Here is a 23,339-nt window from a genome sequence, read left to right on the forward strand (position 1 = left end):
TGGACTATTGATAAGAATGAAGAGTTGGGCTCACATACAATCAAAGGGGATGCTAAATAAGCCTGCTTGTTAATTACTCATAGGAAACAACTTCGTTTATGGAATACAAAGACTGATAAGGCAAAGGTATAAAGTAAAGGACGTTGCTGCAGACAGTCCAATTAAGCATAAGCAAAAGGCAAGTGGAGGCACTGGGGGGAGAGGGGGAGTGGGGGGCATTGGGGGGAGTGGGGGGAGTGGAGGCGTGTAGACAACTTCCTGATAAGAGCAGAAAGTAAACGACTCACAAGGACAAGCTACCACCCACAGGGACAATCTACATAAAAACACTACAAAACCTCTGTCTTTCCAGACATTCTGACGGCACCCTGTACACACATACATAAATATTACAGAAGTAAAAAGCACAATGAAAGGAGATCTCTTTGTTAGCATTGTTTAAAATAGGAAGAGCACGTTTCTTACCAAAACATCATTAAGAGCTGTGTTTGTTTGAAAAAGGTAAAATGATTGGTGATTTATTGCAGGCGCCTGACAGAATCAAGAGTCATCTTCGATCCTTTGAAAGATAATCTCTTCTGGAGATCTTCCCCAGGAGCCCATCTGACCTGGACTGCACTCAAACACAGCATTAGATCTAAATAGGGCCCTAAATTCTGAAAGATTTATGGGCAAACAAACAAAAAATGAAAGGAGAGTCCAGAAAAGAAGAAACCCAACACATAATACTTGAGCGTGTTAAGCCTCAGTTTACCGTTGATGGACTGTGTAAATCATTTCATGGTACTTGGCTGAGACTTCATCCTCTCCGCTGCCACTCAGGCTTGCCTGGCTGAACCACTTGCCTGTATTTTCTAGCGTGAGAGGGAGACACTAAACGCTTTTTCCCAGCTATGGATCACAGCAGTCCACTCTGGACCCACTACGTCATCCAGGCACAAAGGGAAGGGTTGGGTTATCTCTACAGTAATGGACTGCTGAAGGCAGTGTTTCAACATCAGTTTAACAGTGGATTACCGGGCCAGGACAGCAGTTAGTGTTCCACAGTACTGGAGATACCCTTGTGTTAGTATTGAATAAGAGTACAAGAGAAGAAGAGATAGAGCTCAAGGTGAGAAAGAGAGAGGGAGTGAGAGGTGAGATAAGGAAAGATGAGTGTGGCGGACTGTTTCTGTCTGGCCCTTTGGAGGTGCTGTGTTGAAAAGTGGCTGTCTGCGTGAAGCCTTGTAATCCTTCAGTAATGGGAGAAACACTAGGGGTACAGTACATGGGTGCTGTCAAACCAAAGGAGATATCTGTCTTTGCCTTGCCTGTATGTAGCAGTCAGTGAGCTATCTGGCTGCCATCCAGATAAGAAAAAAAAGTGGAAAAAGTTTTAGGAAGACCCCTATACTGAGTTTTCACAGGTTTCTTTGTTGTGCTCTAAAAAGGAATGTGTATGTATACATGAATATCAGGGTGGCTAACATATACAGTGAGGTGAAACAGTATTCAGACTCTTCTTGCACTTTTTATTTAATATATATAAGATGATTTTTAAAAAAGTGCTACAGGAAAAATGTATACCAACACTACAAATTAATAATATGAGTACTTTGTTGCAGAGCCAATGTCAGTAATTACAGCTATGAGATGCCTATGGTAAGAAATAATTAGCTTTTTGGCCCAGTGTGGTTCAGTTTTGGCCCATTCTTCTTGGCAAACTATCTTCAATTGCATAAGGTTACGAGGGTCCCTCTCTTATCTTTGTTTATTCTCATAAATACATTCCTTCTGATCATATTTATTAGTATAAAGTCAATACATTGTGTGAGTAAACCTGAAGTGGATATTTGCACTGGAAGTATATTAAATATATTAAATAACAAAAACTATGTGTCTAAATACTTGTTACTCCTGACTGCAGTTATGGTTTCTTTAGTTCCAAAAAGGATCTTTACAATAATTGTTGAGTGACTCATGTCAATGTCAAGAGTCACACAAACATTGTGATGAAAAGTAAAACTCTCTCTAAAATATATTGCAAAAGAGTTGGACTTTACTGCTTTATAAACTGCAATTAGCACATGAGAAATGTTTTAAAGCATACCAAAAGGCAAGCTCTCATGTACTGTCTTTCATAGCACAGAGACTATCAACCACAAGTCATCATCTCCCCCCCGCCAAAGTACAAACACTTCACAGACACCAACACAGAGCATATGTCACTATACCAAGAGCTATGTGTTTGAGGAAGATGACTAAATGGTATACAGACTAAAGCAGCTCTTCAAAGCCTGTGCTGCTTTTATGAGCTGTATTATTTCTCAGACACACATATATAAACACAAGCTGGTGAGTCGGCACTGAATCAGCAGAGTGTCAAGAGTCAGGGCTGAGGTCAGGGCTGCCTTTGTGATATACCTGTGCTTACATTATCCTGAGAAAGACAAAGCACAGCCAGGCATTTACGCTATACACAAGAGGTGCATGCACATACAGCAGTGTGAGTCACTGGCAAGCAGCACAGTCCTTGCGTCAGTCATAGAAGCTGGATTTTTGAAGAGCAATAAAGCCAAAATATATTCCCCAGAGTGAAATACATTAATTCAAGGTTGAAATGATTCAAAACAGTTTTTGTGAAATTGTGCAATTACATACCTAACATACAATAAATAGAATTTCAAAAAGCAAAACAAAGGAGAAAAAAACTAAACAATTTTAAACAAAAACTTAAAACTGGGACATTCTACAACTTATTTACAGCCGTTCACCTGCCAGTACCATTGCTGTTTTTAATAATAAAAACTGAGACTCAGCCAAATGGTGACATAAAAAACAGCTTGCGTCCTGGAAAGAAGTCACAAGTTTAAAGACTTCGCTGGAGCAATTTTCAAATTAGCAAAGTGGGCCGGGGATAAATGAATATGCAAAAGGTGTAATTCCCAGCTTGGTCATTGCGTTACCTCCCCCGCTATGCGAGCACAAAACCCAATCATCTGTCACTCCCTACCTAATTCAATCATCAGCCCTCATTCAATTATCCAATATAATATGCAAATCAGTTCAACAATGGCCAACAAATGCTAATTACGTACATCAAAATAATTAAATTGGATTGGAGCGGCAGAGGAGAACTGAACTGCCATAAAAATAGAGGCCGTTCCTTTAATTAACAGGAAAAATGTTTTAAATTAGAATCTGTAATAAGCCCGTAAATTGCTGGGACTTTTGACCCTCCCTTGAGGATAATCTAGCATCACAGCGATGGATCCTCAGGAGACTCACACAACTAAAGCTTGGCTGAATGAGGTGCTGTCACTGGCCATGTAGCTTGCCAGGATGCAGGGAAGTGGAACATAGTGGAACATGTGTGCTTCATGTCACACTGCTCTGTGATCCGCGCCTGCAGGTTCAGCATCCTACTAAAGTCCAAACAACGAGCAGGCCAACTGCCAGACTCAGGAAAACAAAAACCCGTCTCAGCAGCAGGGCAGAACGTAGCACAGAGGTGCCATGGCCGCTGCATTATTCAACACTCTCCTTTTGTTGCTTTTGTGTCGGTTGTTTGTAAGGAGAAAAGTACACCAGGCTCATGATCTAATGAGCAGCTTACAAAAGCTTAACAGTACTCACCACATAAACAGAACCGAGAGGTTTAGGAAATTACATTAACTGTAACTGTCAAAGTGTGACAGAATAATATAACAATACTTTTTTCGCTTTTATTTTAAACATTCAAAAATCTTTGGAACATTTAAAGTATAATTTAAAATGATTTACCACTAATAAGTCGCATATATATGTTGTTCATTTTAGGCATATATGACAATGAGCTTGTCCATTATAAAGATTAAAATAAAGGAAACAAATGTACAAAAAAACAAAACATCCATAACTTATCACACGTAGCCACCTACAGAAATCACAAAATTAGAAAGCTCACCTGGTTGTCAGGGTGGTTGACCGTGAAGTAACCCACACAGATAATGACTTCATGTAAAAGTTCCTCTGAGCTGTTCTGAGAGCAGAACCACAGCAGAGAACTCACAATGTGTCTGAAGGCCAGAGATAACCCTTCTGCTCCTAGAACAGCCTGTGAAAGAGGTATAATTATTAATGTTATTATTAGAAGTATTATACTTATGTTTTTTATTACTATTGATCAACTATATGGGGTCCAGGGAGTTGATAACAACAATCATAATAATAATGATAATCACAATCTGCATTATTATTATTATCATCATCATCATCATCAATCATCAATCATCCTACCAGTTCTCATAGATACACATGTAATGACCAGACAAATCAAAGTACTGAAGTATATTAGGGTCATGGGTTATCAGGCCATTTCAAATCTCTAGCTGGACTACTCTATACTGTTTACATTATGACAAGTGCACACAGCCTATTTAAAAGCACAAAGAGACATAAGACAAAGGGTCTCTTTATGACTAGAATATATAACAAGTTGGGGTTGTTGTGGTCGACTTTTGAGGGTCTCCTCAGCTGTGGAGAAAGAGGTCCCACAGAAGAACCCCCATTCTCTCTATAGAGGAGATGGTATCAACCGACTCACAGACAGTATTTATTAAACAAGTCAGTATGACTGAGTGCCTCAGGGTCACCACTGAGACTACTGACATTAGTGTGAGTGTGTGAGAATCGGGGATGGAAGGTCTAGGTAAGCAGGCACAAACAACAATATCTGAAAAGTCCTGTGATGCCATTACAGCAGTGCCAGTATAAGGATCACACATGCATTTCACATGCTGCTATGCTAGTGTAACTCAGAAACCTACTTTATAACAAAATACTTCTAACGCAACAGCTTCAGGGCAGTCTCAGCCTGAGACGCTCCTTCCAGAGAGTTCCAATATTTACTGTTTTCTAAGAGAGCCACAACTAATGGAACATTGTCAGTTACATGCTTGTTGTCTATCCATGTAAATACGCTTCTGCGCAGAATCCCAAACTAAAAACTTTGCAAGCAGTTACCAGCAACTGTGGCAACACTGAGCCTGTCAGTAAAAAGAGACACTGGCTGGATAATAATAATAAAAAAAAAAAAAGTTACCTTTTTCTTTTAAATACAAATGTGGAAACTAGAGATAGTACCAACACTACATGGCCAAAAGTATGTGGACACCTAACGATCACAACTACATACATTTTTTGGACATTCCATTCCAATGCCTATGGGCATTGGTACGGAGTTGATTCCATCTACAACAGCCTCCCCTGCTTCCAGGAATGCTCTCCATATGGTTTTAGAGTGTGACTGTGGGTATTTGTGCCCATTCAGTTAAAAGAGCATTTTTGAGGTTTGGTACCAGTGTTGGTACCAGTGGAGGGCCTGGCCTACAGTCAATATTCTCATACATCCTAAAGACGTTCAGTGATGATGTGGGTAGTGCACTGTGCAGGTCATTGGAGTCCCTCCACACCAAACTCATCAAAACAAGACTTTCTTGACTTTGTGCCCAGGGGCATAGTTATGCTGGAATCACAAAGGGCCTTCCCCAAACTGCTGCCACAAAGCTGTAAGCATATAGTTATCTAAAACATTAACTTGCACTGGAACCATGGGGCCAAGTCCAAACCAGCCCCAGACACCATTATCCCTCCACCACTAAACTTTACAGTTGGCGCTATGCATTCTAGTAGGTAACATTCTCATTCACTCCAGAGAATGTGCTCCAAAGCTCCAGAGTCCAGCGGCAGCATGCTTTGCACCACTATAGTTGACGCTTGGCATTGTACATAGTAATCTTAACACAGTCCTTATACTGATGTTGCTTTCAGAGGCAGTTTGTGGCCTTGCTCTGTGTGTTTGCCTGCTGCTTCATAGCTGAGCTTCCATTTCACAATAACAACAAATCTGCGTGGGGTAGATCTAGCAGGGCATAAATTTCATGATCTTGATGACTTGCAGCAAAGGTGGCATCCTATGACAGTCACATTGAAAGTCACAGAGCTGTTCAGAACATCTGATTCTACAGTATGTCAGACTAATGATCCTTTTCTGCCAAAGTAGGCTTTTCGTGGCCACATTAAGTGAAGAACCTCATAAGACACTACAACAGTTAAAGGTCTGTCTTGCAAGTTATGGGGTGAGTCAAAACCTTGTGAGCTTCATTTAAATATGACATATTAAGCAAGTATGGTATTATTGTCTCAAGAAGATATCACAGACCTAAAGCAGACAATCAGAATAATTCAGGAGGTAAGAACTTCTGTGGACTTCTGTGGTATTTTCTTCTGTGATCTCCATTCTACAAACCCAATTACAAAATGTTGGGACATTCGAAACGCCAATAAAAACAGAAAGCAGTTATTCGTAAATTCTAAAATTGAAAACAGCACAAAGACACGATAATACCTTATGAACACTGTTTTTTTTTGGTAAATGTACAGCACTTCCAAAAAACATGGGACAGAAGCATGGCTATCACTGTGTTATATCAACTTGTTCTTAACAACACTAACATTTGAGGACAGAAAACACAAACTGATCCAGTTTTGAAATCAAAATTTACAGCCATTCAGGTTTCCAGTGAAGCAGTTGTAAGGGGGCTATATGTTACACTTCCTAAAGTGCTACACTTTTTCAATAGGAGGCAGGCAAGTCTAGCACCCGCACTCTCTCATTATGCAGCCATGCTGTTGGAACATGTGCACAATGTATATGGAGTTGTCATATTAAAATGAACAAGAACATTTCTGAAAAAGACAGTGTCTAAAAGGCAGCACAGGTTTCTCCAAAATCTGTACATTTGAGTGCAAATCAATGAGTGCATTTACATGCACACCACTAATATGATAAGATTTCAGCAGTTTTAATGTATTAAATGTATTAATGGTCCCTTGATAAATGTGCAAGTTACCCACCAACACCACCCCATTTTCCGGAGAATACAACGTCAATTATTTCTATAAATAATCTGAAAGACGCACTCGTCAGACCACAAAGCACGTCAGTCCATTTCAAATGAGCTCAATCCCAGAGACGTTGGCAGTGTTGATCTTAAATTTTTCCTGTCTCAATTTTTTTTAAAAGTGCCACAGACATCAATTTCCAAAGGAGTGTAAAAAATTGTTGATATGGTAAAACATTAAATGTCAGATTTCTGTTTACAGAATTCGTACAGAATTTAGTTTGAAGATAAATCACTGCGGGGCAACTTGCACTTTTCTGAGCAAAATGACAGCAAACTCCATGAGGAACATACATAAATCAATATGTAATAATTAGATCAAGCTGAACCTACTTTGCGCAAGTCACCATATTAGCTTTTGTAATATCACTTCAGAGCAACTGAGCTGAATTGGCTGATATCACTCTGCTCAGTCACACACTAAGCTGAACCAAACCAGCTGGACAGCACTACCTGGGCTTCACCTGAGGCAGTGCACTCATTTACACTATTCCAGTGCTGTCTCTGGAGCACAAGGCTGACTCACTGGCTGACTACCAGCATTGTGGTCTCTTTTACAGTGGTTAAAGATCCTGGTCCAAAAACAGCACTAAAGGGCTCCCTAGCAGGGACATGGAGAGTGGAGCATCTTCTGGGTCAGATCTGTGTGCTAATGTAAACCACAAGGTGATTACAACTGCAGCCCCAAAACAGTATTATTTAAAATGTTCATAAAACTTTGGCAGCATGTCACTTTGACTTCCAGCTGTTTTAAATAGAGAGAGAACAAATGCAAAGAACAGAGAGTGCACACATGCATACATATACATGCAGTCTCACACTGGTTTGCGAGTAATTACTGAAGCACATTAAAATAATTCATAAAGCTCCCGCATTTCCTGCCTTACGCCTGTGTGTTTACATGATTTAACATCATGAAGCCGTCCTTCTCTCTTCATCAGGCCAGCTAACATATGACCGGACAGCATGCACTTAATGCTACTCTCCATCCGCATTGCTGACCCAAACCCTTCAACACAACTGGCTTGGGGTCAGAGGTTGAGCATGTTTATGTCCACTGGGTCAACTTTGTTCCAGGAAAAAATACTGATCTCCTCACAGCGACTTAGAGGGCGTGTGGAGAGCGCAGAGGCTGGATCATTAGTCCTGTGAGTTGCTTCTTTCAGGCCTATATTTGCGTGCTGGCTGATTCTTGAGCACAGGTATACGAGCAAGTCCGTTAATGAGCCCCCAAGAGCTGTAGCACTGGCCTGACCTTTTCATTCTCTCCACCATTTGGAATGTCTGTTTGAGGGATGGGACATAACATATCTGCAGCTGAAGGGCAAGTCAGTGGGTTTCCCTCGCTTAAGAAAAACAAGCCACACAACATAACTTTGGCCGGACAGTGTGGCTGCTGTAAGCCCAACTGGACAGCACGCTGTACACATTCTCAGCTTTGTCACAAGGTGGCATTTTTCAGTGTTGCCTGGGGTTGAAGGCACAAGAAGCTCCAGGCTGTACACAGAGCCTGAACAACAAGCTCATCAGATAGGACACACCTCCTGGGATGAGCCAAAAGCCAAAACAAAATAAACAGACTGTGTCACCTCAAGTTATTCCACAAGCCTATGGAAAATATACTGGTCACTCACGTGGACCATGGGTTAATGCATTATCATATTAGCAGTGAAAAGTGATTAAATGCTCATGCCAATCCCACAATACTGAGATAATTTAAAGCGACCATTGGTTTAATTGCTGATGTAGAACTAGTATTTCAAATACATTAATTATGCACCAAAATTAAAAACTCAAAATCAAAACTAAACTTAAATTCATGACAAACTAGGTTGAAAACAAACTGAGTTACAGATTTTTGCCTACAGCAAGTAGCCGGCACCATTTGGACAAATGAGTGTTAACTGAGCAACCACATTTCAATTCAACCACTGAATAAAATTCAAAGTTCTGTGGCTTTCTTCTTTTATTGTGCAACAAGACAAAACAAGCCTCAATACCTGCTTCAATACCCAAGGTTTCCTGCCACGTATGATCAGAATGTCTGCTTAACTTCTATGGTCAAAATGTACTGTATTTTTATTTTTTTGGCCAAAACTGAAAATCCCATGCTGTCCATCTTCAAAAAATTTCAGCACACCACTACCTTGCATCCATACTACTGGCAGGAGCCAGCAACAGGAAGATCATGGGTTTAAATCCCAGGACCGTCTGGGTATACGTAATTGTGCCCATGAGCAAGGCACTCACTGCCCCATGCAATGCTACTCTGCTGGCAACACTGTGCTGCTTCTAGACTGGGTGTAGTTAAGCAGCAAAATGACAAATTTCCTTTAAAGGATCAATAAAAACATATCAAAGGCCTTTGAATCACTGAACCTAAAGGCCCTATGCATAGCGCTACCTTGGAGAGCAAAACAAGAAGTACCTGGAAGGCAGTGAGGTCCAGTAGAGCAAAGCTGTTAAGGAAGCGCAAGCTCTGCAGGGCCACCTGGACCACAGCTGGACTGTAGGGCTCTTGTGGTGACGCTGGACCAACAGCCTGGGGCTCAGGCAGGGCACTGTGGAGCAGGATACAGTACAGCATATGCAAAACACCAACCAGGTCTGTGCTTTGCAGCAACGTTGTCAGCCCAGTGGGGTCTTGCCGCTTGTTGTCAAAGATACTAGGGGATCTAGGAAAGAGATTAGAAGAAAGGAAGTATGAGGAACAGACAATGCACAATGGAAATGACTTAAACACACTCAAAAATGCATACAGAGGCCTAACAGTGTCAGAAAGTAAGACGTTCACATAAGTATGCACTCATATTGTGGTGGGTGATGAGCTTTACTACAATCTTGTACATAAAAAAGATGTCTTTACTCAGCTGTTTCTAAATGTCTGGCTTATGACAGACACATTATGAATGAAACACATGCTGAGGACAGAAATATTGTTATTTCTTCAGCTAAGGTGTTCTTCATTGTATCAGAATTTCAATGCAAGCAAAACCAACTTCCCCTTGTTTATGCACCACTCCATCTGAATCAGCGCCCTTTCAAACAAAGTCAGACACATGAGGCAGCTCTTCTGTGAGCTGGGCTAGAGTGGTGAGAAGCAGCTGGAGAGGGGGGAGACCCTGACAAGCGGCTCAAAGCCTCAGAACCTGAGGAGGCGTCGGCTGCTTTTTTAACCGCAGAGAGCAAAGACCCAGGATGCAGGCAGTGAAGGAAGTCTGGTCCCAGTGGCTTCTAGATTTACTCGCTAGACCAGGTCCTGTCCACTTGGATATAAATAAAAGGGGTAGACCCTCCTGCAGAGTCTGCCTGGGGTAGGGAAGCTTAACTGGTCATACTGAGCCACAGCTCAACAAAAGGGTAGTGCAAGTGTGGATTCAGTCTAAAGACCCAGCAAAAGAGTAAAAATGGCAAAAAGATTAAATAAGCCTGCAACAAAGTGTTAAAAAAATAACACCCTACAACAAACTCTATTTCCAAAAAATTTGAGACACTGGGCAAAATATAAATAAAAACAAAATGCGGTGATGTGCAAATTTAAACCCTATATTTAATTAAAAACAGTAAAAAGACAACAAATCAAATGATGAAACTGAGAATTTTTATTGGTAAAGTTGCGTAATGCTTAAAAAAAAAACACCTGGTGGTTGATTGGCAATAGGTCAGTAGCATGACTCAGTATATATATATATACATACATACACACACACACACACACACACACACACACACACACACATATATATATATATATATATATATATATATATATATATATATATATATATATATATATATATATATATATATATATATATAAACATCCCAGAGAGGCTGAGTCTTTCTGAAGTAAAGATAAGGAGGTGTTCACCACTCTGCGAAAGACTGCACAATCAAATAGTGCAACAATTCAAGAATAACATCTCTCAACATTAACATTAACATATAATACATGATATCATAAAAGGACTCAGAGAATCTGGAGAAATCTCTGTATGTAAGGGACAAGGCCAAAAAAAAAAAAAAAAAAAAAAACAGTATTTGCTGGCCATAATCTTTGGGCCCTCAGGCAGCACCACATTAAAACAGACATGATTCTGTAGTGGAAATCACTGCATGGGCTCAGAAATACTTTTGAAAAACACTGAACACAGTCTGTCGCTCCATCCACAAATGCAAGTTAAAACTCAAATGCAAAGAAGAAACCACAAATAAACAGATACAGAAATGCTGCCACCTTCTGTGGGCCCAGGCAGGATACACCCTGGACATGTTGCCAGTCTATTCATTCAAAATCGTGATTAAAAAGAAAGGAATAAAAAAATGGGCCATCTTTAATTGGTTCACAGCCAAGTTTGTTCCGAAATTTGATTACAAAAACAATATTGAGAAAGATAATGCATCTACAGTCAGAGACAGAAGTGTAATAAGGGAAAAGGAGGGGGAAGTGTGAGTGGAAAGAAATAATTTTGACATTTAATTTGACAAAACAATGGCAAATCATTCAGGCCTCAGCGAACTCTAGTCTGTTAGCAATGCAGCTTACATTCCACCTTGCTCTAAAGCAACTCAATGTGTCCCTGCAACCCACAGCAGAGGCTCAACAGAGGCTGAAGTGAAGGAACTCTTGGAACTCTGAAGGCATTCTGTCAGCCAATGGCACCTCTTCCACAATCTACCGTCCTGGGCCCTTTTGTGCTCCAGCTCATTTAATTAAGACCCATCTTATGGGATTTAAGACAGCATGTTTGTGCATTAGCCTGCACAACACAAGGTGGATTAGCAGGCTTGGTAACTCCATACGACAGCCACAAATTATACAAGCATGGGTTACGCTGCCTTTCTCACACTGGCCTGAGATCTGTTTTGCCATTCCATTACTGATAGTGAGGATAGCATTTGGGTAGATAGAGTTTTTCCAAAGCCAGTACAAAGGGTAATGCCTACCTGGAATGACACTAAAGGTAATGACAGGAACCTGAACGCAGGACTGAAGGGTTTGAGGGGGAGGGGTAGCAGTCTGAAGCAGGGTTTCTGTTGCTGCCCTGTTAAACCAAGGGGAAAATGAGTGTCAGACTCAATGGGCAGAACAGTTTGGTCCTGTGCAAAGGACGTCAGCAAGGGTGAAAGATCTTCTACACAAGTTTGAGCTTGAAGGCTGAGCTTTAAAGCTGATCTACGATCAGTTCAAAACTATTACAAATCAAATTCCTAAAGCTGTTCTAAGGTCAGATTGACTTGGGCAGACACTCATGATTAGTGTCTGTGTGAGGGAACAAAGGCTTAGTTCTCCCACTGTGACTGTGCATGACAGGTTCCACATCCCCTGACTACGAAATAGAAACCAGTACCAGTGTGGAATGAAAGTGAAGGGTCTGACACTGGCAATATGAGCTCACACACCACCCCCAAATAAGCCTGCCAGATTCATTTGTGCTTACAGCTAAACCTGTGCTAATGCAGGCATCATCTGACTGTGTTTTTCTATTGGATCAACTGTAAAACAGCATGGAGTGAAAAATACTAAAGAAAACAGAAAATAAGATTTAAAAAAATGTAATTACCAAATGCAGTTAGGTAGCTGATACTAGTGGTTGCATGTAATGTTGCATGCAATTTTAACTAGTCAAGTCATCATTACCACAATAGGGGCATTGGTTCCGGCATCAGACACTACAGTTTGAGGTATGAGATGTGCACAGCAAAAGAGTTTTTTTTTATTGTATCTCAGTAAGTTTCAGCCTGAGGCACTCTGCTCAGTGGTGGAAACAATGTCTGAAGTAAACTGTCCACTAAAATCATCATAGCTCTAAAAATCTCACCTCTTGGCAGGAATTTTAAATCTGTGCACTGTCTGATCATCACTGTCTGTGTTTGAAGGTAACAACTAAACATGGTATCCTTGTATGTTTGCTGGCCATTTCTCATTGTGTACCTATCAAGTAATTAGAATAGATAAAGTACTCATATATAGAACCTGTTCCTAAATAAACATATAAATGTACAAATCCTAAATCATTAACCAAATAACTTCACGTCATTAACTGAGTCATTAGTATTGAAGAGTAAAACCTAGATTTATTACAGCTCAAAAACTCAATTCAGTTCAATCTTACACAACAGAGATAATTTAGAATCCATCACTAAGTACAATTCAGCTCATGACAGGTAATTATTAGTATAGCATATCACCACAAGCTGTGATTTAGAGCTAAAGAATAGGGGCTTGCCTGCCCTCTGGATGCTACCCCACCGTGCATGCTGTTACTTGAAGTCAACCAAGCGTGGAGTGTGGAAATTAGCAACTCTGTAACTACATGACCCCCACTGTCAAGCAAATCCCAAAGCATGGCAACTGGCAGGGAGCAGAAACATTTCCAAACGTCTGCTCTAAGTTCAGTGTGGAGTAACTTCCTGGTCCTCCACATAGTGAATAATGGCTGAAGGGAGATATAGATGGCTGGATTAGAAGGATGTTGATTATAACAGCACTGCAGCGAGTGGAGCTATTAAAAGTGGAGAGCAATTGGTGCTGGGGTTTCTCACAGATATTTAGTGACATGGGGCTGGGGAGAGCGAGAGAATGGTGTTAAACAGCTGGGCAGTGTTACAGCACACAGCAGCTGGACTAGCACAGGGCTGGGCACAACGGCAGGAGTGAACAGGAGTGGCCAGCATGACATACAAAACTGACACAAAGAAACATGACATTAAAGAAGATATTATAGACTTCAAAGCTTTTATAAGGCATGAGAGACTGAAGAGAGCTGAGTCACCGCCAGAGTTCCAGATTACAGACAAAATGTTATTGGCTGCGACTGCATGGTTAGAGTCTGTCAACGAACACACACGTACACACACAGCCATGTGTGGGTGGGCTGGAAGCAGGAGTTTACAGTGAAGGAGATGGAAACGTGGGGCCGCTAGTGATTGATGACACTGTGGTATCTCTGTCCATGTTACTGCAACTGACAGAGACACACAGAGAGAGAGAGAGAGAGAGAGAGAGAGAGAGAGAGAGAGAGAGAGAGAGAGAGAGAGAGAGAGAGAGAGAGAGAATGTGAAAGACAGAAACAGAGAGAAAATAGAGACAGAGAAAAGTAGTAAGAATGTGAAAGACAGAAAAGAGATGAGAGAGTAAGAAAGAGAGCCAACAAGAAAGAGTAACAGAACACAACAGAGAGAAGAGAGGGCAAGAGCAAGCGAGAGAGAGAGAGAGAGAGAGAGAGAGAGAGAGAGAGAGAGAGAGAGAGAGAGAGAGAGAGAGGCCACGAACGAGAGAGAGAAAGAGCAAGCACGAAAGAAAGAGAAGAGAGAAGGACAGAAAGAAAGAAGAAATAAGTGACAAAGAAAGATGGAGAGAAAGAGGCAGGAGATAAAGAAGTCAGAAAGAAAGACAGGCTAAGGGAGTGAGAGACATAATGAGAAGGAGGTAGAGAAAAACAGAATCAAAACAGAGAGAAGAAATGAGTAAGCAAGAGAGGGAGACCAAGCAAGAGAGACAGATGGACAGAGACCGAGCAAGAGAGAGCTAGAAAGACAGCAAGCAAGGGAGAGACACACAAACAGCAAGCAAGAGAGAGAGAGAGGGGTGTGTGCGCGTGTGTGAGAGAGAGAGAGAGAGAGAGAGAGAGAGAGAGAGAGAGGGAGGGAGAGGGAGAGGGAGAGGGAGAGGGAGAGGGAGAGAGAGAGAGAGAGAGAGAGAGAGAGAGAGAGAGATAGAGAGATAGAGATAGAGAGATAGAGAGAGAGAGAGAGAGAGAGAGAGAGAGAGAGAGAGAGAGAGAGAGAGAGAGAGAGATGAGAGAGATAAGAGAAAAGGAGAGATAGATATCACTCACCGACTGGTCACAGCAAAGCACAGTTTGCACATGGCGTGGAGCAGAGCTGTAGCCTGCTCCAGAAAGGCAGACATCTTAGGACTCTCATCAATCGGGCCTTGCACAGACAGGAAGCAGCCATACAACTTGTCAATCAAGCCCATATTCACCACATAGCTGAGGAGCATAAAAACAGAACACAAGTCAGTCAGTCATATAAATAGATAGAAGTTGTATTCAATCAGTTGCCCTGCACAAGCCCACACACATTAAAAAGCTTGAACTTTTATTGATTATTTTTTTTTCTCAGTTAACCTGCATTTCAGAAGAAGCATGCTGATCAGTAAGAGGGCTGTGGGGGTGGAGGATTATTTTGTTTTTCATTTAAAACATATAAACTGAAATGTCACACATAGGCTTCAGATGCTAAAAGGTCGTGGGAGATTACAGAATGTGAAGTAAACTCTTGCTTATGTCATTTTCTTCAGAAACTGACTCCAACTCAATTAGATTAGGGAGAAAGTGCATTATTCTCCTCAGAATGGTGACGGGCTCGGTCGCAGAGGCCCCAGCAGAGGTACAGTCCCTCCAACTAGTGGAAATCTGAGCTCTCATCTGAGCCCACCACTCCTGCCTATTACCCGCATATCTCTCATTTGTCCAGGCAAATGACAGGTCTCATGATGGCGTCGGTCCCCACCCTCCTGGCTACAAATCAGGCCTAATTACAGCATTACTGGGCAGGACGTGCCTCCATGTGCCAGCCCAGACAAAGGCAGGAGCCTTCCTCTCCTCTTCCTGACCCAGAGCGGTGCCTCACGGCTCAGGTATGCCTGTCTCCTCCATCCCCCCCTCCACCTCCAGCATTGCCTGCAGGCTCCACGCTGTCAATCAACAGACCTCCCAGAGGAGCCGGGCAATGTTTTAAACCAGTGATTCAACTTCGAGGCACACTTCTATAGCCAACATACTCCTGAGTTTCTGCCTTATACTTGCCTCAGTATGTCCTGTCTTTCAACAAATGCCTAATTAAACAATAGTTTGCAAAAGATTTTACACAATTTTCACCTTAAACTAAAGTAGTTATGTCAGAAACAGATTTATTGACCAAGTATGTTGATGCCTACAAGAAATATGTTTGCGGCTGTTAGTGTCTCGCTAGTATTATATGCAATGTAAAGGAAATGTACATATAATTTACACACACAAACACACACACACACACAAACACTACAATATACACAGTATATAAAAGCTATATATATATATATATATATATATATATATATATATATATATATATATATATATATATATATATATATATATATGTGCTATGCAAGCATTATGCAGACTATATAAGGACAAGTAATACACAGACATGTCTGAAGTTTCCTTCTTTATTTTTGTAATGGAAAGACAACACTAACGTAGCCAACATAAATGAGGTTTACACCTACCAGTTAGCATTATATGATTTACAGTTATCTATAAAATGGAAAACAGTATAAACAAAATTCAAGCTGTGGGACACTTTTGAACACTTATTTAGCACACAGTATGCACAACTGTAGGCGGGTCCAAATGTTTTCCAAAGGAGGTCACTTTGAACTCCCTATCAAAATACCTAAGTGCTGGTCACTTTTTGCCAATATATTATTCATAAATGAATCAAAATACTATGCATTCAAAATATAAAATATATATACAACCAATTGTCATTCCGGTGATCCATTCAGAGAAATTATCAACAGCTTCTCAAACTCTTTTGAATCTGTGGCCAGAAGAGCTACGGTACGTGAACACCCATGGCGGCCAGAGTGATGTGTGTCAGCTTGTAGAATCCGATCTTTCTGTGAGCTACCATGTTTCCATAGCCTTATAAAAGATGCATGAGGCTTCTTTTATTATTGACCTGCTCATTCAGAGCAATTTGGATTGGTCAGCACATATTACAGATTACTGCTTTGTCTAATCAGATTACCAATAAAACATGACTAATACGTGACTTACATTCCTGCTCATGTGTTTACTAATTTAGGAGACTAACTGAATAAAAATATAAATCTGACAAAAAATCGGCTTTGTTAGATCATGTATTTCCCAGATATAGGGGCTCTCTTCCATCTCCCTTTCCCATACATTCCTTTTTTGTGTATTATGCCTGTCTTTCAAATGCAGTTCTCTCAGGTAATTACGATTCCTCTTTCTCCCCCTCCTCCTTGCAATAGGTCACCTGTCACTTGAACCAAAGCCCTTGTTATTACTTTATCCTCTTCTTGGGCTTGGCTGGAGCTGAAAGGAGCTCTAACACACACAATTGTGCAGCCTTTCAAGCTTTGCATCTGAGAGAAAGTGCAAAATCTCATATGTGATCACAGTATTGACTAAGAATTTTAACTACTGTTTTAGGACAATTTGTAAGTAAAAATAGTATTAATGTTAATCAGTTACAGGTGATGACCACTCTAAAGACTCTCTTACTCTTAATGTAAACCTGCCGGTTCTGGTTTGAGTACACCCTCTCAGCCGGGTCACTTTACAGTCACTACGCGTTAGGGGACTAAAGCAGCACTGGTCAGATGAATCATGGGAACACAGAAGAGGGGCATTATGGGAAATTTGGCTTCCTTCAACACTCCAACACAGTCTGCCTTTGCTCATGGACAGAGACAGAGCTGAGCAGCCGATCCCTCCTCCGCGCCCTTTCGATCTCAGAGCAAGTTCAACTGGAAGTCGTGCAGTTCCAGAAGCGGATTTTGGCTGCGGCTCCCCTTGGCCAGAGCAGACAGGGATTTAAGGTTACAGCGTATGGAGCATGTGCAAGGGTTACGGGCTAATACCACTGAGAAGGTTGCCACTTCCAAATCTATGCTCCACCCAACTAGGACAAATCTGTGCATCTGTGTTCGTGTGTGATGTGAAATAATGGTTAGGGGTTCATGAGCAGCTTGCCAAAATCTCATCCTAGGCTTGTGGCTAAGCTAGGTACAGGAAAAGCTAAACCTCTGGATTCTTTCCAAGCAACAAAAATCATTTCCAATACAAAATATAATGATTTACTAAGCAGAAAGCCCTTACTGACACAGGCCATTAGGCCATCACACTACACATGCTTACGTTAAAAAGAATGTATGTGTTCCAGTCATGTTTTCACACCAACTGCAGATACACAATTCATCCTTTTAAGAAGACATTATATTGAAGTTCTTCACAAACCACGTAGAGTCCCAGGGAACAGTGTAACGAATTAAAAAATGTAAGATATTAAATTGAGCCTTATATTAAACATCCAACAAAGGTTGAATGAAAAAAACGAAATAAATAAAACACAGCTTAAAAACCCCTATCAGGCCTATCTGAGAACTGTCTGGGCATGATCCTAATATTCTGATGAGCACCTGTGATTGACAGCCCTCAGTCCAACACATCCTCCTTACAACACCACAGAAGCAAAACTAAATACAATAGTGTGATCAGGAAGAAATTAGTCCAATTGGTTTTACATACACAGACTGCTTCAGACTATGCCCACTCTGTCCATGACCCACTAAATATGACGTCTTAAAGAAGGAAAGGTTCTTATTCACATTACATCTGGATGTACAGCTGCAGACAGGCTTGCTGCACAATTTTAAAAATTAATTTCAGTGCTTTTTAATATCTTTTTATGACCTCCACAAAGCAAAAATTTTAACATTTGAACCACACAACAGCACACAGAAACAGATGTATGTGCAATAGGTAGACAGACAACTAGTGTGATAGTTCAGTTATGCTTTATGCTCTGTTATTAACTATCACTTGGCAAGTTTCTCCAGTGTAAACACAGAGACTGTAGGGGAATACAATTTTGTTCAAGCTGTGTGGGCGGGACAAACCACATAAACCTTTTGATTTCTAACAAAATGTTATTCAAAATGAGGAATAATACGGCACATCTATTTTATTCAAAACAACTGGTTATAATAGCATGAATATATGCTTTGAGAGAGTCTTCTCAGTGTGTTATCAGTTTTGCCATCCTCTAGTCATGAGTGAGCAGTTTTTAACCACTGGACTGGGTACTTTTGGTTAGTGGACAGTTCTGAATTTGTTAAATATACAAAAGGACTTATTTTTTTTAGGAATCACCTTAGAATTTCATTAGGGATGTCCTGATTCGTCCCACCACCCCTCTGCCCTCCAATCTGATCTGAGTCCAAGCATCAGCTGATACGGAGTCGAACCCAGATATGCCCAAACTTTTGTTTTGTGGGGCTAAAATCAGTTTATATCAGAAGAGGAGAATTTTACAGAGGTATGTTAGTCATTTAGTGGACATTACAAAGTTATTAAAAGAACATAACATAACTTAGAAACGAGACTAACCTACTTACAAAGAAACTGGGGCAGTCTAGCTTACTTAATAACATGACATGGTTTGAAGCAAGTGAGTAATCAAGTAGAAATGTAGTTTGCACATTGCTATTTGGTGGAGTTAGCTACATTAGCTTCATAGGACCAGACCAGTGCAAACATGAAGAAGCAACATTTAGACACAAAACACATCTTGGCTGACTAACCACAAGCCAGGGTTTTGGTAAGAAAAGCAAAAAAAAAAAAAAAAAAAAAAAAAAGCTGACCTGATGAGGTCTTGAGCACGGGTGTTGAAGTTTTCTCCGCTGGCCAGCTTACTCTTGGCATCAGGCGGGCAGATCTGTGGAGATTCTCTCTCAGCCTCCAGCCCAGAGGGGTGCAGGAGCGAGAGTACTGTAGCTGTGGTCTGGAGCAGACCAGTGGTCAAGCCTTCAAATACCTGCTTATTCACACTGCGGCCAAAGATGGACTTATCCTCGTCTGGAACATACAGCTAGAAAAACAAACACAGACATGCCGATTAGGAGGGGAACCAGAGAGAGAGAGAGAGAGAGAGAGAGAGAGAGAGAGAGAGAGAGAGAGAGAGAGAGAGAGAGAGAGAGAGAGAGAGAGATAGAGAGATAGAGAGATAGAGAGAGAGAGAGAGAGAGAGAGAGAGAGATTTTGAGGGGCAGATATTGAGGGGCAGAGAGGCAGCAGGAAACAGCAAGGTAGAGAGCGTGTGAGAGAGTATGGGAGTATTTATTTAAGAAAAGTAGCCACAGAGAGGTGCTGTGGTTACTGGGCTGAAACTGATAGTCATGACACTAGGATGGCCAGACATGTCAGATATTTACATACCTCTTCAGCCACAATTGAAGAGGTTATTTGTAACCAGCTCTGTCTTAGATACAAAATGAACATGCAATATGCTCTGTTTGGAAGAACTGTAAGCAATACACTGGCAAGAAATCAAATTAATATAATTTTCCTTTTCTGCTAGAATTATTAACATTTGGACAAAACTCAGGTTTCATAACAGCTCTTACAGCTTTGTACATACCATATTTATACATAACAGAATGCCAATGTGTCAGAAAACCAGGTAAACAAGAGTATCTGAGAATTCTTAATAATTCAGTTCAGTTTGGAGAAAGTGTGTGATGATTTTAACATGCAGTGTGCACATGGCTATTTGGTTGGATATAAGCTTTTGTTATGTGTTTGATACATCAGCCACAAGGTTTCACTGGCAAAAAACATCATACCATATGATATTGTATTTAAGGTGAAAATAGATCATGTTTCTCTTGCAGCTTCTTTGCAAAGAAGCAAACTTAAAACATCAAACATGTCTTGGTCGATTGACTACATTTGGAGTAAAGGGGAAATTATGCAAAACTGCCACCAAATTATTGCTTTAATATTACAGCAACCTTACCACTGATGTGTTAGACAAAACACACTGTTTTGGTTTTGATATTACATGCATACGCAAATTATATGTGTGCTAATTTGAAAATCTTGTCTTTCACCATGACTTCTCACAAGTCAGTCTAGCCCACTGAAGCAAAGCTTGCCTTTACCACGAATCTTGGCAGTGATGCATCTCTGAGCTCATTCCACAATGGCTCCAGTAGTCTCAATATCAACCCTGAGTGCGATCCACAATAGACCAGGACATTTAAACCTCAGCGTGCATTTTAAAGCTTGTCCAATTAAGTCAGAGCGTGCAAATAAAAACGATCCCTTCCTCTTTGTTTTCATGCACATGCCATTAGTCTTTGGTTAGAATCCTGATCCTCTGTGAAATAAATAACAACAAGCATCCTATTTATTATTCATCAGCTCTGTGCTATAACTGGTGGTTAAACTCGAAGTGACATTGTCACTGGTAGCGTGCCAGCAATGGGCATATGAGAAGTCTCTACTGTGTTTCCTCACTAGCGAGTAAAGCCTGGCAGGGTGCTGGCAGAGGCCTTGAGTACCTGGCATGCAGGGCCTTCAGAGGAGTGGACAGAGGATTACGGGGCCTAAGAGAAACAAATGAGTGTTTTCTGGCTCTTCATTTTGCTTAAAGCCTGTTTAGAGTCCAGCTGGATTTACAAGCACCATTTCCATCTAGTCCTTAACAAGAAATCATGTTATACACAGCGCACAGTGCAAATTCACATATTAAAGGGCTATATTCTATCCCCACAACAGTGCTGTTTCATCATTTCAACCAAACTCTGTCCAGTATTCAGATTGGATAATTAAACGGAGAACACAGCTGTCTGATCTGCAGATAAGCGCTTGGTGAGAGGGCCGGCTGATTAGGCATGGGCCAGTCATTTAAGGGAGGAAGTAAAGGCTTGCGGCAGCACGAGTAAAGCCAACGTTCAAATGTCATCTTTAACTGAGGGGTGGAGAGGAACACTGACAGAGCAGGCAAAGCCTGCTACATTCTCAACAAATCTAATTACAGGAGGGGAAGGGGGAGACGCCAGCACTGCCTGCACTACACACACACACACACTCACTCTTGTATTACTGCCTTTATGAGGTTTACCATAAAACTATGGATTTCTATTAGCTAAACATTATAATGCCTACCCTTGAAACTAACCCTAGCTGACCTCACTAACCAAAAGGATCTGTCCTGGATTGTTTGATTCCTCATGTAAATGCTGTATTCTGCAAATCTACATTAAATTTCAGCCCCTTTCTTGTTACTAAAGTGACGATATAGCAGTATAAATTGACATATAGACAAATGAAACATATTTAGACTACTACAAAAATCGGGCCTTTATTTTGTTTCAACCCAAAATCCAGCACTTGAACGAGGGACTAGACCTCTAGACCTAAGTAGCCTCCAACACACATACACACACACACACACACACACACACACACTCCCCTACTACAGCCTCAGGAAATATGACTGCCCCAAACTGGAACCTCCAGACTAGACCTTTTCTGGCTCATTGATTTGCCAAAGCTATTTGTTTAGAATTACATACACAAACACAGACGCACACACACTCCCCATCCTCACAGCGTGCTCATCTCAGTCAGGTTTGTTTGGAGCATTAGGGCTTGGCTCAGCGTTGAGGGACATAGGCCCATGTACATGCTGCCATACTGCCTGTATGAAGTCTTTCCATACCATAGCCCCCCTCTCTCTTTTTCCAAACACTTACCAGAAAAGTATAGTGTGTGTATAGTGTAAGATTTACACTGCCTGCCTCTGCTTACCAGTGTGTATTTGGAAAAATAGGCTTGTCATATAATGAGCATGCCATACCAGAGTGAACAGTCTCAGAGTCATGAAGAAGCATGATTTGGCAATGCTGCTTTCCCAGAACTCTGATGATTCAGTTGCTTATGTAAACTAGACCAATGTTGTATGTCCTGGGGTCCCTTTTGGCTCTGGTTTCTGACTGCTGGATAGGATACATTTGGTCTAGCACAATGAGAAAAAACAGAAACCATGTATCCAATATGACCAAATTACTCCACAAAATTTAAATGCTTAAGGCTCAGCAAAAAAAATTCATTTACACAATTTTCCCTTTAGCCCAAACACAGTCAATCAGCCAAGACATGTTTTCTGTCTGAAGTTTTTTGCACAGTAGGTAAAAGAGTAGTAACAGTCATCTTGAAGCAGCAATCTTTTGTTTGTACTTTTATATCCATTTTTTCATCCATTTTTATAACAGTATGTCAGTCATACAGTGACATATGAGCACATCCATGTGGGATTACTTAACTTGGTGTGGTTTGATGTGTGTGATGATTTAGTCATGCAGTTAGCACAGTGCTAATTAGTGGTTTATAAGGTTCCCTTACTTGTTAAGTGTGTTAGCTTTGTCTTGTCAGACTGAGCACATTTGGGGAAAACTACTTGATTCTTTTTGTCCAAAATACCACCTTAACATGGGCTTATCATAACATTATAGAACCTGCTTACAAGTAACCAGAAATGGTTGAATGAAGTTACCTTCAGGTGTAAATGGTCATTTTGCGCAGTGGCCTACCGTTAACTGGTGGAGCAGAAGGTCCATGAGTGGAGCGATTTTGTTGCTGTAGAGAACATAAGAGCAGTTGCTGTAGCAGCGGGAGCAGGCCAGGTAATACACATTTACAGCGGCACACAGAGACCTGAAACACACACCACATTCAGTTTAGAAAAACTAACCAAACTTCTGTGTTCGACTCGGCATTGAAGATAAGCATTTGAACAGAACCGGGCCCTCGTTCAACACTTCAGGGC

General features: G+C 41.0%; 1 protein-coding gene across 7 annotated transcripts in view; it reads right to left on the bottom strand.

The window, feature by feature from the left end:
* scaper (S-phase cyclin A-associated protein in the ER) overlaps positions 1-23,339 on the bottom strand; it is a 114,971-nt gene that overhangs the window by 6,686 nt on the left and 84,946 nt on the right. For 4 of the 7 annotated variants that reach the window (XM_037542710.1, XM_037542707.1, XM_037542708.1 and 1 more), the window contains 5 exons: positions 23,104-23,227; positions 19,369-19,595; positions 14,765-14,920; positions 9,352-9,598; positions 3,926-4,075 (listed from right to left, as the gene is read on the bottom strand). In XM_037542710.1, the coding sequence (XP_037398607.1) occupies positions 3,926-4,075; positions 9,352-9,598; positions 14,765-14,920; positions 19,369-19,595; positions 23,104-23,227 (904 nt within the window). Of the gene's footprint in view, positions 1-3,925; positions 4,076-9,351; positions 9,599-11,870; positions 11,969-14,764; positions 14,921-18,877; positions 19,004-19,368; positions 19,596-23,103; positions 23,228-23,339 lie in introns of those variants that run through there. The other 3 variants (XM_037542712.1, XM_037542709.1, XR_005130952.1) reach the window with 3 other exon arrangements.

This window comes from Pygocentrus nattereri, chromosome 11 (assembly GCF_015220715.1).
Source record: "Pygocentrus nattereri isolate fPygNat1 chromosome 11, fPygNat1.pri, whole genome shotgun sequence".
Lineage (NCBI taxonomy): Eukaryota > Metazoa > Chordata > Actinopteri > Characiformes > Serrasalmidae > Pygocentrus > Pygocentrus nattereri.